At 42.0% G+C, this 19,721-nt stretch overlaps 1 protein-coding gene across 1 annotated transcript in view; it reads right to left on the minus strand.

Annotated features, from left to right (window-relative positions):
* The window catches only part of LOC130487655 (protein HEG homolog 1-like), a 71,782-nt gene that overhangs the window by 29,388 nt on the left and 22,673 nt on the right, over nt 1-19,721 (minus strand). The window contains exons 2-5 of the mRNA XM_056861155.1: nt 9,610-9,960; nt 7,786-8,109; nt 3,911-4,234; nt 2,434-2,766 (exon numbers count right to left, since the gene is read on the minus strand). Coding sequence (XP_056717133.1) covers nt 2,434-2,766; nt 3,911-4,234; nt 7,786-8,109; nt 9,610-9,960 — 1,332 coding nt within the window. The remainder of the gene's footprint in view (nt 1-2,433; nt 2,767-3,910; nt 4,235-7,785; nt 8,110-9,609; nt 9,961-19,721) is intronic.

Raw genomic sequence — 19,721 nt, forward strand, 5'->3', positions numbered from 1 at the left:
TGCATTATCGTTTCAGATTAGTACAATGTTCATATGTTTATTATCATGTATATTTTAATACCCAAAGTACTCCATGATTTTCATCACATTCTCATTTCACTCAAATTCATTTTTTTCCAGTTTGAAAGAAATTTCAGCCTGTAACAATTCTACTTGAAAGCTTCGCATTTCTAAATATTTTGTACTTTAGTTATTCTCCACTAACAATTAAAAATTACATTTTATAAAAGAAAGAAAAAGGACCATTCAGACAGAATTTGTGTTTTTTTGGGAATAAGCTAAAGGTAATGCAAAATAAAATGCTCCAACGGGGAAAAATTTTCAGAAAAAATTCTTCTAGAATACTTTGAAACTCAGTATAATTATCTATATTGTCAAACTGAATTAAGCATATCATTATTAGTTTATAATGTGTAGGTTTTCTACACAGAAACAGAACTGAAATGGAGCTTTGAAGAAACCCAGAGATCAGTCAAGGAAAGATGATCTGTTTTGGAGAAGTTGAAGAAGTAGTTGAAGAAAAAGAGTTGGTTTTTATATGCCGACTTTCTCTACCTTTTCAGGAGAATCAAACTGGCTGACAATCTCCTTCCCTTCCTCTCCCCACAACAGACACCTTGTGAGGTAGGTGAGGCTGAGAGTTCAAAGGGAACTGTGACTAGCCCGAGGTCAACCAGCTGGCTTCATCAGTAGGAGTCGGGAAACCAACCTGGTTCACCAGATTGGAGTCCGCCACTCATGTGGAGGAGTGGGGAATCAAACCCAGTTCTCCAGATTAGAGTCCACTGCTCTTAACCACTACACAATGCTTGAATGATAAGGAGCAAAATAACAGAGTCGTAGTTGGAGGTATAAAGAATATAAGAACAGATTGGAGCAGATTTCAGACCACATTTCAGATGTGTTTGTGGAACTAGCTAGGTAAGGGATTGGATCCAGCCAGCTTTTATCTCAGTTTCACCCAGTTTCCCTCCTTACCACAGCCCCCATCCCATGTGGCTTTTCTACATGCACATCCCATGATCCTCACACAGCTTTTTGGGTGGTCAAAGGGGATCTTCCTTTCTCACTGGCAGAAAAGCTGGCTGGATCCAACCCAGTGGTTTTAGGGAAAGTGATATTTTTATGGCCAAAATTCCTGAGAGTGATGAAAAGCAATGTAACAACATTTGCAAGGGGGGAAAGTAGTTTACTGGAATAATGGATACTAAAAAACCTGTTCTTTTTAAAAGGTGCCTTATACAGGGTTGATACTCCTAAAGCAAAAAGAAATAAAAGACAAAAATGTTGTGGTTGCTTATTTTTAAAGATTTCATTTATTTATTTTAAAACATTTATACCCCACCTTTCCACCGAGCTCAAGGCAGCTTAAGAGGAATCAATTAATAATGATGTTCTTAAGGGAAAGGATACCTGAAAAGGGATACAGGATTTAGCTTATATAAATAGGAAGAATCTTAGGAGGGAGACAGAGCTGAAAGTAATAAATTATACACTGAGGCTACAATCCTGAAGGGGGAGCCGAAGCTCTTTAGGAGCCGGCATGACCCCATGCCGGTGTAGGTGCCACTGAGGGCAAACACGCTGGCACCAGGAAGCCACACCACTGTGCAGGGCTCTGCCACTGGTGCTGCTACGCCGGCAGCAAAATCCCGGAAGTGGGAGCCGGCGCCGGCGTGGGGGGCGGGTGTTCCCAGGGATGGAGCTGCCTTTAGGCAGCTTCCTAACCACTTTGGACCCAGGAACACCCCCTTGAGCTGCAGCATGGCTGTGCCACCTTTTTTGGTTTGAGCTGTTTGCTATGGGGGCATTTCCCCCTTCTTAAACTACTTTTATTTTATTTTATTTTTGGTGGCTGGGAAGCCTCTGTGGAAGTGGTGTGGCTGCGCCACTCCCAGCTGCCACAGATCTCCCACCCCCACCTTAGGAATGGGCTGTTAGGAGAAATCTCAAGGAGAATTTCTGTTTAAACTGTCGGTGTATCATGAAAAGAAAATTTTGGAATACAATTTAAAGGGCATGAGAGCAAAATAAGAGGGGGGAAAAGAAAATGAAAAGGATTGGGCAGCATAGCTCTTATATAAAAGGTTTTGTAGTAATAAGAGTCAAGTACAGCTACAGGCATAAGGTTGGACTTAAATGGAAAGAAAGTAGTTGTTTATTATAGTGATTTCTTTTGGTTGCATAGTATGATTACAGTGAGAAAATAGATATAATATTCATCAATACTAATGGACTGAGATGCATACTAAAAAGGAAGGCGGTATTTTCAGAATTATTTGTAAAAAAGTGAATTTCATTATATTATAAGAGATATACATAGTGACAATATGAACACATAGACAGACAGACAACATATGAACAAATGAATGGGCTTCTAATAGTTTTTTAACTGAAGCATTACCAAGTTAAAAATCAGGAAAAAAATCTCACTTGAAAGATCTATTGTGGAAGGTAAATAAAAGGAGGTTTTGGAGGAATATGTAAGCAAAGGTTCTTCTGAGGTTTCAGTGAAATCCTTTTTGGTTGATAAGACATGACTCCTTCTACTTTCCATGGCAAGAGATGAGGTCTGAGTTAAATCAGAAGAAGTGACATCTTCCAAACCAAAGGTTGAGATTTCAGTTACTTCTGTGGGTTTGCTCCTGTTAGTTAGAGCTTCCAACGTCCCAACTCTGTCACTGAAGAGTGTGGCAGAAGACAATGTACTGTCAGTCTGAGTGTCTCTTTTTTCTACATTTGAGGTATACTGGATATTCCTGTTATCTAAAAGAAAATGAATAATAATTTAGAAGGCGTGTGCATCACAACTTCAAACCAGTACAATTCACACACATTTATTATTATTAACATCTATATACAATTTCATGACATTTTTATATTCATTCAAATACAAGTTCGTTTGGGGGAAAATGGCAGCTGGTTAAAAAGTCTACTGAAAACCTTTGATTTTGCAAGTATTTTTATTACTTAGATTTATTCCCTACTAACAATAAAAATACATTTTATAAAATAAGGAAAAAAACCCAACGATTTGGATCCCCACAGCACTCATAAAGCTACGTCATCTCATCTTACCAAATCCAAATGTCTAACAGTTTTATCCTAAACATGTATATACAGAAATAAGTCTCACTGAGTCTAATGAAACTTAATCTTTAGTATTTTTAGGATTGCAGCCTAATTCTAAACTCTACAATCTAAACATCACTTTTTGTAATCTACAGAATTATAGCATGGCGTCATTCACTATTCTTTTTCTAACTATCTTTGCCCTGGTCTGTTGGGAAATATTTTGTTATTACTCAGTAAATTAGTAAAGCATGCTATTGTAAAAGTAATCTGTGTAGATCAGGTCTCAAGGGTAATGGGTAAGGCCTAGAAAAAGTTGTGAGTGGAAGGCTACACTACATACATTTAGAGGCAGCTTTTAAAAATTATCCTCCAGATAGAACAGGAGTCTCCCAACACTTTCAAGCCATGGGCGCCTTTGGAATCCTGACACATGGTAGTGGGCACAACCACAAAATAGCTCCCACTGATCAGCAGTGTTACCCATTGCCACTTGATGCGGCAGCAGGAGGAAAAAAAACTGTCCTCTCTGCCTGTATGTCACTTTCAGGTACAACCTGGAAGTGACAATGGGTAGCTCTAGGAATTGCCAGAAACTCTATTGTTACCTGGCCCTGCCAACTCTTTGAAAACACTTGGTGGGTGCCAGGAAAGGTGCTGGTAGGCACCATGGCGCCCACAGGCACTGTGTTGGGGATCCCAATACAGAATTTCTGTAGATGTGGAAATCCGTAAAATAAGGAACAATTATCTCCATTTCTCAGGAAACCTGCTGGAACATCAGACAAATTGAAATGTACTTTTAAAGGTGGAACAAAGGGAAGATATGGTCCTTTACCTGTTGTTTCTGAATGGGCCTGGGAATGAACAAGGGCTGTTTCAGTGAACTCATTATCTCCCAGTGACAAATTCAATCCACTGGTCTGTTCAGGAGTCAACATGTAAGAAGAATGAGTGTGACTTAAAGAGCTGGAAATTTCATTACTAGAAGAGATGAATGTTTGTGTTGCATTATGAGAATGGCTGATGTCTGTTAGAGTTTGTAATGTTCCTCCTCCACTTCTATCTGATACACCTAAAACAGACACGCTGTCCGTCTGAGAACTGAAAATTCTTTGCTCTGTGCTTGAGTTGCTTCTTAGTTGATCACCCCCTTCAGCAGCTGAAACAAAACAGTAAGAAATTAGATGTGCTTCCTGCATGTGCTGAATGAATGACTGTGCCAAGTAGGACTCTTGCCACACACAAGAATGCTACCAAGTTTAAATCATAGAATCATAGAGTTGGAAGGGACCACCAGGGTCATCTAGTCCAATGCAGAAAATTCACAACTACCTCCCCCTGTCACAATTCGGCCTAGAGGAAAATTGCTTCCTCACCCCAAAGTGGTGATCAGCATTACCCTGGGCATGTAAGAAGAGACTACACGAGCCAAGCACAGATGCAACCCTTCCTGCCCTCCCTCTCATGATCTGCTTAAGTTCACAGAATCAGCACTGATGTCAGATGGCTATCTAGCCTCTGCTTAAAAACCACCAAAGAAGGAGAACCCACCACCTCTAGTGGAAGCCTGTTCCACTGAGGAGCAGCTCGCATTATCAGGAAGTTCTTCCTAATGTTTAGTCAAAAACTCTTTTGATTTAATTTCAACTCGTTGCAGCAACAGAAAACAACTCCACACCATTCTCTATATGATAGCCCTCCAAGTACTTGAAGATGGTTTTCATATCACCTTTCAGTCGTCTCCAGGCTAACTATGCCCATCTCCTTCAACCTTTCCTCATAGGACTTGGTCTCCAGACCCCTCACCATGTTCGTCACCTGCTCCGGACGTTCCAGCTTGTCTACATCCTTTTTAAATTGTGGTGCCCAAAACTGAACACAATACTCTAGGTGAGGTCTAACCAGAGCAGAGCAAAGTGATACCATCACTCCGCATGATCTGGACACTATACTTCTGTTGTTACAGCCGAAGATGGCATTTGTCTTTTTAGCTACTGCATCACGCTGCTGACTCATGTTCAGTTTATGGTCTACTAACAGCCCATTCCTCAACTCTGAGGACAAAAGTCCTCAGGAGGCCAGGAAGGGGCTGCGCTGGCATTGGAGGCCCCCGCGCCCAGGCTACTTACGCTGCCGTGAGTGGCCCCAGGGGGTGTATGCCAGAGTCCTGGGAGGCGTGCCCAGGGGGCGGAACTGCCTGTAGGAAGCTCCTTGTCCTCTTTCGGCCCCGGATGCCAGTGCTGAGAATGGTGGTTCTGTGACTGCTATTTTTGCAGCCTTTCTATTCTCTATGGGGTATTTTGCCCCATTTAAACTTTTCAAAGCATGTAAAGGGCTTTTTTAAGGCTTTCGGCGGCCGGGGAAAAGGTTAGGAGGCGCCCTGGCGGCAGCTCGACCACACCGTCCCCTGCCGCTGAAAGCTTAGGAATGGGCCGTAAGACTCTTAGATCCTTTTCACACATACTACTGCCAAGGCAAGTCTTCCCCATCCTATAATTATGCATTTTAGTGAAGACAAGGCATTCTTAGTTGTGGCACCTTGTTTATGAAACTCTCTTCCCACAGCTGGTCCCTAATGCTTCAAGTTTTAGGTATCAGGCGAGAAAGTCTTGATTTGCCCAGGCCGTTTTTGGCGCATAAACTGTTTCTATGCTGCCTCTTGTTTGATATTGCCATTGCTTTGTTTTATAGCTTTCTTTTATTTTGCTTATCTTGTTTTTATTGCATATTACTGTGTTAAATCATATTTATTCTACACCTGCATAATCCATTTCAAGAGCCAGTCCAATTAGTATATAGCATATAAATACTCCATTATTATTTAAAAAAAACATATGTTACTTTATTGCAATTAAGGAAGGAATAATCTTAAAGACAAGTAAACTTACCAGTATTTGGAGACAGGTAAGAATGGGTAAGCCCAATTCTTGCTAAAGATTCAGGAAAATGTATGATACTTGATGTTGTACTGCTTCCTCTCGACTGTGTAGCCTGTGAGGAAAACTGTGTTTGATCAGAAGATATAGTGATTTCTGTCTGAGAAACAGAGTCTTTTGTTGCTGAGTCAGTCAGTGTGACGCTGTCTCCAAGAAACTGTGAAGTCCTTTCTTTGTTGACTGTAAAAGCTGAACTGTTCATGCTTTCATTATGCAAACTGGATGTTGTGCTTTCTACATCCCAGCTGCTGTCTCTATGGTGGCTGCTTCCAGTGGCTGAAAAATGAAAAAGAATTACACCTCAAGGCTCTAACAAAGTGATAGTCAAGATGCTTAGCACACACAAACCTTACGAAGCCAGAGAGGATTCCATTCTTGGTGCACATTTAATGTCACGGCCTTGGTAGGCTTAACTTTAATTATGCGTTTCAATAGAGTTCCGCTTTGGAGCCTCTGGGGCCGCGGAACAATGCCTGAGAGCAGAGAGATCGCCCGGTCATTTACTAGTCAATTTCACAAGTATGTGTCTAATGGGTAATTGCTGGCAAACACATCCTTATTGTAAACTTGTATCCTTCCCATCCAAGACAGCTCCACTGCACCCCAGCCTTTTGTGTTCTGACATTGTGTGTGTGTGTGTGTTAAGTGCCATCAAGTCGCTTCCGACTCATGACGACCCTATGAATGAAAGTCCTCCAAAATGTCCTATCTTTGACAGCCTTGCTCAGATCTTGCAAATTGAAGGCTGTGGCTTCCTTTATTGAGTCCGTCCATCTCTTGTTGGGTCTTCCTCTTTTCCTGCTGCCCTCAACTTTTCCTATCATGACGGTCTTTTCCAGTGACTCTTGTCGTCTCATGACGTGACCAAAATACGACAGCCTCAGTTTAGTCATTTTAGCTTCTAGGGTCAGTTCAGGCTTGATTTGATCTATAACCCACTGATTTGTTTTTTTGGCAGTCCACGGAATCTGTAACACTCTCCTCCAACACCACATTTCAAAAGAATCTATTTTCTTCCTATCAGCTTTCTTCATTGTCCAGCTTTCACACCCATACATAGTAATAGGGAATATGATGGCATGAATTAATCTAGTCTTGGTGGCCAGAGTCACATCCTTACACTTCAAAATCTTTTCTAGCTCCTTCATGGCTGCCCTTCCCAGTCTCAATCTCCTTCTAATTTCTTGGCTGCAGTCTCCCTTTTGGTTGATGGTGGAGCCAAGGAATAGAAAGTCTTGAACAATTTCAATTTCCTCATTGTCAACCTTAAAGTTGTGTAATTCTCCTGTAGTCATTACTTTTGTTTTCTTGATGTTCAGCTGTAGTCCTGCTTTGGCACTTTCTCTTTTAACTTATAGCAGTAGTTGTTTCAAATCTTCACTATTTTCTGCCAATAATGTAGTGTCATCAGCATATCACAAATTATTAATGTTCCTCCCTCCAATTTTCACTCCATCTTCAATTTTCACTCCACTGTTCTGACATTACTGTAATCAATCCTATTGTATGTCCCCTATAAAGACACCCTGTATTGCCCCCATCTGTATTCTGACCTTAAGTTTGTATAGACCTACTGAACCCGTTTGCTTTCTAAATAAAATTTTAAACTCTCTGCAACGTCTGGAGTGAAGTTTACTATTGCTGAGATGCAACGAGGTACTGAAGTCTGACAAGTTAGTATATAGAATATAAATACTGCATTATTATTTAAAAACAACATATGCTACTTTATTGCAATTAAGGAAGGAATAATCTTAAAGACAAGTAAACTTACCAGTATTTGGAGACAGGTAAGAATGGGTAAGCCCAATTCTTGCTAAAGATTCAGGAAAATGTATGATACTTGATGTTGTACTGCTTCCTCTTGACTGTGTTGCCTGTGAGGAAAACTGGGTTTGATCAGAAGATATAGTGATTTCTGTCTGAGAAACAGAGTCTTTTGTTGCTGAGTCAGTCAGTGTGACGCTGTCTCCAAGAAACTGTGAAGTCCTTTCTTTGTTGACTGTAAAAGCTGAACTGTTCATGCTTTCATTATGCAAACTGGATGTTGTGCTTTCTACATCCCAGCTGCTGTCTCTATGGTGGCTGCTTCCAGTGGCTGAAAAATGAAAAAGAATTACACCTCAAGGCTCTAACAAAGTGATAGTCAAGGTGTTTAACACACACAAACCTTATGAAGCCAGAGAGGATTCCATTCTTGGTGCACATTTAATGTCACGGCCTTGGTAGGCTTAACTTTAATTATGGGAGCAATCCTAAGCAGGTGTGCGTAGAAGGAAGTCCCATTTCATTCACTCCCAGGAAAGTATTATTAAGATTGCAGCCTGTGTTTTATGTCGGCCAAACTGGATGTGACATGGCAGATACTTGTAACCGTCTCATAGCTTTTTGAATGAAAAGCAGACATGGAGGATTACAGTCTTGGATGCAAGAAAAATGCAGAGTGGAGTCCTTAATCTTTCACCTTCTGGTGATCCTACATTCAAAGTTGCTTTCCCAGCTGCTCTTCCACCCATGGCGGGTTAGGATTTTGAGCATAAAAATGTTCTGAGGAGAAAAGATTAAGCACCTCTCCCATCCTGCTCTTCCATCAATTAAAACTGTAGCCTTCCATGACTATCTTCATTTGAAATAAAATGTGTCTGCCATTTCCCTATGTTAGATCTTAAAGGCAAGACTGTATACATTCTTACAATTATGGGATCTGATTCTTGGTAGAGACTTCACACTGAAAGCTGGGAATATCAGCTTTTATTTTTAAAAAATCTCTTTTGTTAAGAAAAGCAAGTTTCTAGACCTTAAACTTTTGAAACTTAAGCTTGCATATACATGTGTAGTGCCTAATAAGTCAAGAGGGGTGGAGGCTGAACAGTTATTCTGGAAGCTTCCGACATTTTCTCCTTCTCACCCTTGTAATCCAAAAACAGAACACAATTATGCAAAATAACAAATACATCCTAGAGTCTTAATTAACAATCATTTCTGTCTCATGTAGGATCCAGCTTTATTTGGCATACACTTTGAAGTTCTTCTCCTTTATGATGCTGAAACTCTAGACAGCAGTGGCTTGTGGGTTGGGGCAGGGCACAGGCAATAGCCCAGTGTCCGCCACTGAAGGCGGGTAGAGGCAGCACCCTACTAGAGAGTTTCAGGAGGTAGCAACAGAGCTGCCAGGCCCAGTCTGCAGCACTCTGCAGGCGCACAGCTACTGAGTGGGAACTGGAACCCGGCGCCAGTCAATGATGTCTGTACTCAAGCTGACTTCCTCTACTCACTCAGTAGATGTGGGCCTATGGAGTGCTGCTGTAGCTCTGTTGCTACTTCACGAAGCTCACTGGTGATGGTGCTTTCTTCTTCTCCCTCTCATCGGTGGATGCTGCGTCTGCCGTATGAGCTTCTGCTGAACTTGGATCTTGTTTTCATTTTCCAGTGTTTTCCAACAATGATTAATTACAAAAATGTAACATTTAATCTTTACAGCATAAAGAAACTATGGCTCTGTGTCTCAACTACCTTCCTTATTCAGGGAGCGTTGCTATTTCACAACTTTTAGTTATCCATTAAGATACTGAAAGAATCCAGGTATGGTGAAATTTACCTGAAAAATTATGCTCTGACAGTAAAGAAACCGGTGTGTGGGGTAAATGTGTCATCGAAGGCACTGTTTCAAGCTCTGCAATATGCAGAGTATTTGATGGCGCCTCAGCTCTTCTGGTCTGCATCACTGAAGAGGAGTCCTGGGCTAAATCACCAGATTGTACTGTTTCAGGGTAAGATGTGGTCCTGCCAATGGCAGCTGTAGACACAGATACACTGTCTGTACTCAACCTCAATGTTCTTCCTTCATCGTTGTCAAAGATACTGAAAGCATCTGCATTGTCTGTAGCAGAGCTGAAAGTCCTTGATTCAGTGTGTGAACTCTCGACTGTCTTTTGGCTGCTCATAACGCCTGAAAAAGAGAAGAACAGAACTTTAAAACAGAAAAGAAAAATGCAAGAGGTAATTGCAATTATTCCTGAACAAGTACAGAGCAATTGGTCAGAAGAGACAAGGCAACAAAGTGTTTTTGCATGGGTGTGTCAGTTCGGTTCAGTTTATTGACGATCATTTGACCAGAAGATAAAGCATGGGTGTGTCTGCACCCATCATCACGTATACATAGTATCTAAGCATGTGGGAATGAACGTAGGCCACATGTGCTCGTGAAAGACAGAGGGAGCATCCCCCGGCCCCCTTGAACCTTCTGGGTTGTTGTTCCTTATTTCTGCTGCAAAATGCAGCCGAGCGAGGTTTCTGACAGGATAGACGTTAAGTACTAGGATCCTATCTCACTAGCTTTGTAAAAGAGCATCTTCGCTACCTGCCTATTTGATTCCAGGCACGATTCAAACAGCTGGTTATGAGACAGCTTGGAATCAAGGTTCCCAAAGGATACCTTTCATCAGTGGTCCTGCTCTGAGTACCCCCTCCATCAGATGTGGGTATTTGCGGAAGGGGTAGCATGCCGTTTTTGGAGTGCTTCTCTGCTGTTGCACTCTTGGCATTTATTGAGGTTTAGGTGCAGGCGAAGACCTTTGTGTTTTCTCAAGCCTTGACTAGCTGGGGAGGGAGGGAATTAGCTGTTTAGCGTGTTGTTGTATTTTGCTTTGGATCTGATGTGGTATGCCATTTTTAAGGTTTTATTTTACTGTGCTTTTTATTGGAAGCCACCTAAAAATCCTATGACTGAGGAGGGATAGAACATTTTGCAATAAACAATACATTTCAGAACATTCACAGCCCTATGGATGAAGGCCATGATGGATATTTATTTTTTCAGATCATCTACAGAATTCCTTTTAAGAGACATTGCAGCCCCATGGAATCCATCACTTAATTCCCTCCCCCCTCTGCAATCTTATGATGTTGGAATTACTGTTCTTTGGAATGTATCCCAGTTTTGTAATAATACTCTGAGGACCTAATTTATCCTCCCAATTATTTTAATTTAATCCATCTAAGAATGGTTACAACCATTTGGTGATCACGATGCAGCAAAGCCTACAAGTAAGCCAGATGGGCTGCAGATAGGGTTGCCAACCTCCAGGTTGGGCCTGGAGATCTCCCGGAATTATAACTCATATCCAGACAACAGAGATCAGCTCCCCTGGAGAAAATGGCTGCTTTGGAGGGTGGACTCTATGGCATTATATCCCGCTGAGGCCCCTCCTCAAACCTCACCCTCTCCAGCCCCCAGCCCCAAATCTACAGAAGCAGCAAAGATGCCACACTTCCTGCCTCTTCTTGTACACACACTGAAAGGGGCAATATGATGGCGAGGCAAAGTCACTCAATGGAAGGGAGGATTCCTACATGGCTTGTTCCTCAAGATGGTACACTTCCTGGTGCTCAGCGTCTGGTTCCTTTTCAGGGCTCTCTTGGTCTATCATCCTCTGTCCCAGCCTTGACACAGGCACAGTCTCAGCTCTGACTCCTCCTCGCCCTTTCGCAACACTGGTTTCATATGACTTCCTGTCCTGTGTTTGCAGTTCAGTAGGTCCCATGCCGCCGCCTGGTGATTGAAGATACTTCCCAGGTCTGGAAAGGCTGGAGGCCAGTATGGTAAGCTATCCCCTTATGCTGATGTCTCTGTCTAAACACTGAGCCAGAGACACATGCTTCCAGATAGCATATTACTAAGTCTCTATAAGGCAACAGCAGCAACTTGACAAATTCTGTCCTGTGCGTTGCTTTCATCTGTTGGAAGCTTACGCATTCCACCGTTGCTATCAGCATTCCAGTGGGCCCTCACAAATGTCCAAAACGCTCATAGCTGACAGTGTCACAATAAGCAAACCATGCCTCCCTCCCCATTTAACCAGCTGCTTGTTGTAGCCTGTTTGCTCTAATTGAAATTCTGAAGCCCAGCGGGTTGCGCAGCATACAAATTTGCAACTCAATACCTGGTATGTAGTCCAGGCTTCAGTCCCTATATAGCAGCACTCAAGCAGAATAATCTGGGTATGTGTGTGGGCACGCAACAATTTCCCTACGCAGCTCCCCAGCCTCATCCCAGAGGTTTTTGGAATATCAGATTCTACTACCGGTGGTGAAACATCGCCTCTTATTCCCACACCATTACGTATATAGCTCTACTCTTTCCTTGTAAAGAAACCCCAAAGAGTAGTGGTGGGGCACAGATTAATGCTGGTTAGCTAAAATGGGGTCTGAAGCTACGGATTTCTGCATCAGCAAGTTTTCACTGCTTCTGAAAATTCACTTTTGCAGTCTTGGGTTGTTCCTAAATCCATCAGTGTGCCTGGAATTCAAACGCATAGCAGCTGGCCAGAGTGTTTTTCACTTACTCTAACTTGTGAGTTAACTGTTATCTCAATCCCAACCCCTTGTCAGATTAAGATGTCGTGAACATTACTCATATTTTCATAACCAGAGCTACATCCTCACTTTATTGCAACACACTCTAGACTAGAGATCATTTGGAGGAGAAAGTGCAAGATCGTCTGGAGTGCATTACATCTGGTAAACATTAATTGTTTGTAGATTGGGGCTATTGATTTTAATTTAGAATACCTTTTAATAACTTATTGGGCTGTGGGCCCAATGGGCAGAAAGAAGAGGTAAAAACTAATAATTCTAACACTACATCATCATCATGCATTGCTCTACTGGATTTCTATTTAACCTATAAAGCTCAAAGCAGCATAAACCTTGGAACACCCTAAAATATGATCTCTTCTCTATGTTCAACAGCAGTCTTGGAAAGTAACATCTCAGACCAGCCACAGCTGGAGGCATAATACTGGGCCACTAGTACAGACCCTAGTTCATCCAACAATATACGCTACAAATGTGGGAAACAGGTGCTGTGCAGTGTATGACCCTGACCCTGCACTATAGAAATCTGCTCAACACATGCAAAAAATTGACCAAAAAAAATAAAAAATAGCACTTCTAATCCCATACTGGTCAATATAAACTCTCTCCTCAAGTCATTTCAAAAAATGGACCCAAACCCATCAGCACAAAGAAGTAAACCTCTGCTGAAATTGGCAAGATAATCTGAATGCATCAGAGATCCTTTTGCACATCTGCTCTTTGGATATGGGCATATACCACTAAGGGTCTAATGCACAAAATGAAATATCAAACATTTTAGAAAATGTATTATAAGGAAACAAGCAATAACGTAAGTCTTCAAGATGGTAACAAAATCATACTGAAACAAAAGGTTTTGCCACTGCCTATCTGTGTTGCCTGACTACCGGTAATCCTCTCATGCAAATGCACGACAGACTGAACTCTGAATTTATAAGGATTGGAATGAAGACTGGAATATGATGGCAAAATAAAATAAATAATAATAAAATGGGTCTTCTGAGGTCCATTAAGTGAAAAGATGTTCCATATAGAGATATTCCTATCTCTATCAATATATCTAATTCTCAACATGGCCCTCCAATAATAACCAAATAACCAACATTGCTTACCAAACTATGTTTCAGGCTGAGTTGAATAAAGATATGCAGAACTGCATTCTCAGTGACTTTCCCTCAACCACTGTTATCTCCTTCATCAGTAGACTGAGCATCTTTCAAAAGCATGCTTAAGGATTTTTAATTTGGTTTGCATTACTGTGACTAGGATTATGTTCAATGAGGCACTGTTCCTATTTTTATTAAAGACTGTTGATTTTATTTTAACTTATTAATACATGTTTTTGAATTGTTAAAACTTATCCTGAGTCTTGGGGAAGAGGTGAGGTTGAGATCCAAATAAATAATCACATGTTTTATTTAGTAAACCTTGTTAGCCAAATCTACCACATGTCATATCTGGAGTAAATGGTACTAAAATACAGGGGATGAGCCAAATACATTGAATGGCAAGGGAAGAGCATCTTAACCCTTCCCCTCTGACCATTTTCTTGCTCAAAATTCCTCCTCCAGCTGCTTTACTCATCTCGGTTGGACTGCAAGATCATTTCCTGTCTTTATGTAGTTCTAAGCAAGTTGCATCTTCCATAAATCTATTGACTTCAATGGAGTTAGAAGAGTGGTGGTGAGAAATTTATTTGTATGTGGCCATAGGCCTTCACAAAACATCATCCACAAAGTAATACAATATTTAAAAAAGACATGTACAAGAAAATAAAATCTAGTAGGGTTAACATGGATACGGAGCACCAAAAACAACATCATTTGTGGGGTTCTGCTCTAGAGCTAACTATCTCAGCTCTTATTTTCCTTGCTGCCAGAGCAAACAATGATGTTCTATGAGATATATACTCATTGGAGTCAGACAGCAAGAATATGATTTTCTCCTTTTCTGAGTGGAGGTTTGTACCCACTAGGAGCCCATCCAGAAACTTAGTCCTGGGCTGTGCATAGAGTGGGCAATGGAGTAAATAATGGGGTAAATCCTCCTGCACACGGCTATTGCAGATACACAAGTGTTGATCCTTGGGGATTTGTTTGTACCGCCCAACTAAAACAGCCGTTGGCATGGTTTCAAAGTGTAGAGCAGAAAATGCTGCTCTAAGGTTATAATTTGAAATCTTTGCTAGATACTGGGCTCTAAGGTGGTCACTTTTAAGTAATTTGAACCATGGTGCAGACTGTGCCTTCTGAATTAACGCCCTGTCAAACAGGGCATCACACCTAAAGACCCAGTCTCTTGTGTATTCGCTGCTGAAAGTCTTAGAAGGTCATCAGGGATTGAGTACTGGGTTAATACCGTAATAGCTTACGGTATCCTGTGCTTGTACATACTGGTTTGTACAACAATACAGCCAGCAGTTACAGATTTTGACACAAGGTAGGAAAATTCCTGTTTGAGGGCCAGACTAAATGCAGCTCACTTCCCCCTTCCCCTCTACTTCCTCTCTCCTTTTACTGAAAGCTCCCATATCCTCCCCCTTTTCCTTCTCTTCTTCCCGCCCACCAGCCAATGTACATTTATCTGCACCTTGTCTTCAGTTTTCCCTTCTCCTAGCAGAGTTTTCTCCCCAAGAAAACTTGGGTCTTCCAGATCTAGTCTGTCATTCTTAATCACTGCAGCACACTGGCTCTCAAATGAGTGGAGTATTGGACTTAGACTAGCCAGCCCGTTTCAGATTTTATTTAGCCATGATGCTTGTTAGCGGTGTAAACCTATGCAGTTACTATCATCTAAGCCCACTGATTTCTGTGAGCCTTAACTGGAATGACTGTGCGTAGGATTGTACTGAAAATAACTTTGGTCTATCCACTGTTCCTTTGCCTAACATACATAACAGAGTGGTTGTCAGGATAAAGGTGTGTAACATTATTTTGTTCTAAACTTCTTGGATGGCAGATGGAATACAAAAGTAATAAATATTCTTCAGAATCCAGATTTAAGGCATATTCCCCAAAATGAGTTATTAAAGAGTCAGTTTTCTCCCCAAGAAGTCAGTTTTCTCCCCAAGAAAACTCTGGCCACGTTGTGCAGTGCTGTAGCCGAATCTGGACAGATCCAGTTGCATGCTGGGGAACATGCACTGATTTGTGGGGGGCACCTACTTTCCCCTGTATCCCACTCCCCAAACTATTTCCTCTTTACCTCCTTCTGGCTGCCCCCATATCCTCACCTTTCCCTGCTTCCTTCTCTCCTTCACATGCACCAAGCAACCTACCTTTTATCTGCTCTGTCTTCTGCTCTATTTATTACTTCATCATACCCTGCCTTTCTACACAATGGGGATCCAAAGCAGCTTACATCATTCTCCTCTATCTTTTCCCCTCACAACCACCTTGTGAGGTAGGATAGGCTGAGAGGGTGTGACTGGCCCAAGGTCACCCAGTGAGCGTCCACAGCAGAGTGGGGATTTGAACCTGGGTCTCTCAGATCCTAGTCTGAAATTCTAAGTACTACACTTCACTGGCTTTTGCGAGGACTACTGCATGGGTCATGCAAATTGAGTGGTAGCAAGATACAGGAAAAACTGCTTAGAGTCAGTGTGGCCCCAGTCTGCGGATTTGCATATTTGCAGATGGGGGCCACGCTTGGGAAATAGATATATGGATGATGATGATCATATCTCGGGGGAATGTATCCCTGCTGAGTTTTCACTTAGAAAGAGGAAACTGAAGGGGTCTAACACCCACATTATATAACCAGAAAGCTTAGCTAAGATTTACACCTGAAGTGTAAATGTTCAGTTGGTAAGCATGTACAGTTCTAGTGTGGCCTAAAATAAAGGCAGGAAGTAACTGACTCTTGAATAGCTCATTTTGGGGAATATGCCTTAACTCTGGATTCTGAAGAATATTTATTACTTTTGTATTCCATCTACCATCCAAGAAGTTTAGAACAAAATAATGTTACACACCTTTATCCTGACGACCGCTCTGTTATGTATGTTAGGCAAAGGAACAGTAGATAGACCAAAGTTATTTCCAGTACAATCCTACGCACAGTCATTCCAGTTAAGGCTCACAGAAATCAGTGGGCTTAGATGATAGTAACTGCATAGGTTTACACCGCTAACAAGCATCATGGCTAAATAAAATCTGAAACAGGGGCTGGCTAGTCTAAGTCCAATACTCCACTCATTTGAGAGCCAGTGTGCTGCAGTGATTAAGAATGACAGACTAGATCTGGAAGACCCAAGTATAATCCTCACTTGGGCCGTGGTGACCTTGAGCCAGTCACACGCTCTCAGCCTAACCCACCTCACAGGGTTGTTATGAGGATAAGGTGGAGGAAAAGAGAATAATGTAAGCCGCTTTGGGTCCCAATTGAGGTGAAAGGTGGGGTACAACTGGTTTAAATAAACAATACATAATTTCAGGTGAGACAGGCTGTTCAGTGGAATTTGGGAGAGAAGACCTGCTTTCTATTTAGAATGGTGTTTGTTTTGGCACTCTCAGATGTTGTACTGCTCTAAAACGAGAGTCATACATTCTTTTAATGCAGATACAATACTCTGAAATTAATGGTTATTCCTTTAGGATACCTCCTAAGTAAAGGAGCATAACAACCTTAAGATTCAAGTTATACTTCTTTATGTTTCTGGACGCTAAACCACGCAGAATAAAAAGCATGCTTAATTCAGTCCGGAAAGCAAAAACTTTCATGAGAAGAAAAAAAAGAGTTGTAAACGTAATGCCCTCAATCTGGCAAATCCACAGTAATTCTTAGCACTGGAGTCACGATTACAGAGGAAAATGTAAATTCCCTCATTCCTGAGCCTGTCCAGGAAAGCCTTAGCAGCAAGTTTTAAGGCTGAAAAGGAAAACAAAGAACAGAGCTGACCTCTTCAGCCACACACTTCAGCCATCTCCTTTATCAGCTACTAGAAAAGCCACTCCGGGCTGTGTTTTTCAAACGCTGCTGCGGATGTAATGATTATGGGTGGAGGCCGTTTTGGAGCCAAGCGAGTTTGTGCGAACAAAAGCTTTGGTCCTAAATCTGGACTGCTCGGGGCTCTCTGGGATTTTCAGTTTCCTTCCTTGTTCTTTTCCTGAAAGGAGCAGCGCTGAGAAAAGACTCAGTACAGAAAACCAATTCTGTTCAGTTGGTAAGCATGTAGATAACCCCCCACCCCCAAAGGGGCTGTTGTACGTTCTATCAGCAAGGGAGATGATCTCTTATACAAGTAATCCTTTTACTTGAGGGGCAGCCAACATATCCAGGCATGGATAACCACAATGAAAACAATCTTGGAAGAGCATGTTACAAGTGTCACCATTTATATATCAGCTGCACACATGTGGTGGGAGTCACATCTGGCACACGGGCAGCCATGAAGCATTTATTCTGCAGTACTTATAGATCTAGATTTATTAGCTACAAAAAAACCCACAACCAAACCCAATGTAATGAAATTATGGGACTGCAATTAATTTCATGTTTGTTTTGGTTTCCAAGGATCACTTATGAAAGCTGCCATACAAGATTCTTGGGAGCTCATTCATACCAGCAGTGGCCGGGAAACACTCACACAAAGGTCTGGTTTGTGAGAACCTATATGTCACACATGGCCAACAAAATGTGTGATCACATATTCTGAAATCAATACACAGTTCTATTCATTAATATACAGACTATATTTATCAAACCATGTTAGCAATATGACATTTCCTGTCTTAAATGCACTTTTGTATTGATGGTATACTTACTCACAGTCTATATTCCACTTTTATTATACAGATGTTGCTTTAGTCAGAGTAAGAATTCCATATCGATGTGCTAAGTGAGTGTTCCATACCAGTTAAATCAATGCCTGATATACTAAAGTGAGCTCTAAGGGTCTCTCACATGGCTACAATTCTGTGAGGGTCTGTTGTTGCTGCTGAGGATGCCAATAAAACACAGTGGCAAGAGGGCTTGCACATGGCAAGTTTCCGCACAATTTCCCTGCCCCCAGTGGCTGAAGTCTCCACCCCATGCAACCAGAGGGCTTTGAGGGGGGGGGGGTCAGAAATTGACATAATGTTATAATGCTACAATTGAGGAGCCCCGTGGAGCAGAGTGGTAAGCTGCAGTACTGCAGTCCAAGCTCTGCTCACGACCTGAGTTCGATCCCGATGGAAGTCGGTTTCAGGTAGCCGGCTCAAGGTTGACTCAGCCTTCCATCCTTCCGAGGTCAGTGAAATGAGTCCCCAGCTTGCTGGGGGTAAAGGGAAGATGACTGGGGAAGGCACTGGCAAACCACCCCGGAAACAAAGTCTGCCTAGTAAATGTCGGGATGTGACGTCACCCCATGGGTCAGGAATGACCCGGTGCTTGCACAGCGGACCTTTACTTCTACCTTTTATAATGCTACAGTGGTATGTTGCATTACTTGTTTTCATAAAACTCTGAAAAGGTGTTTGGTGGGGGAGAACCTATGGAACACAGCGGCAGGGGAAATGGTATCAATGTGGGTGGGACTGGGAAAAATCAAGACTTTCCTGTCCACACAGCACCCACCCTGACTTTGCTGAGATCTTTCCGAAAATACCAAAGTAAAGCAGGTTTAGGAAAGACAGCAGAAAAGCTGGGGGGAAGCTATAAGTGCACAAATTTACCACAGTGTGGTGTGGAAGCAGGGGGGGGGGAACACGCTTCCTGTTAGGACCCAATCTGGACTAAAACACTAAAGTAGAAGGCAAAATGTAATTGTTGGAGACAAAATTGGGGAACAGACAAAACGTCCATTAATTCTTACTTCTTAGTCAGATTATATCTGAAACTAGAAACCCCCACATTTTGTATACCCTAAAAAACTTCTAGCCTTTTACCAACATAAGGACCCCCATGCCATCTTTGAGACACATTCTCAAACTGTTGATACATTTTTTCTGCTGATGGATATCTTTCTTTCTTCTAAAGAAAATCTGGCAACAATTAAGGCATGCAGAACATGAATTATATAACCATTATTGCTTGTGTGGGGTGAATGCCAATGCGTGTTAATGTGCAGAAGCCTTTCTTTCTGTTAAGCCTCTTTATGATTCTGTGTCATCTCCAGCACAAAAGTTGTCAACTGTCTTACTGACTTTGTTCAATGTTAGGACGGTCAGGTGGCCACCTGGAAATTCTGCCTGTTCAGATGCAGTCGGTGGAATATCAGGGCTTCCTAGTCCACCGCTCCAACAATCCCACCCTCCAACCTACCATCCTTCCCAGTTCCTATGGCAAGCAGGACTCCCCCATCCTATAGGAGGTGGGACAGAAGGATGGTTGAAGGGACCACTGAATAAATCG

The sequence above is a fragment of the Euleptes europaea genome, chromosome 15 (assembly GCF_029931775.1).
Source record: "Euleptes europaea isolate rEulEur1 chromosome 15, rEulEur1.hap1, whole genome shotgun sequence".
Taxonomy (NCBI): domain Eukaryota; kingdom Metazoa; phylum Chordata; class Lepidosauria; order Squamata; family Sphaerodactylidae; genus Euleptes; species Euleptes europaea.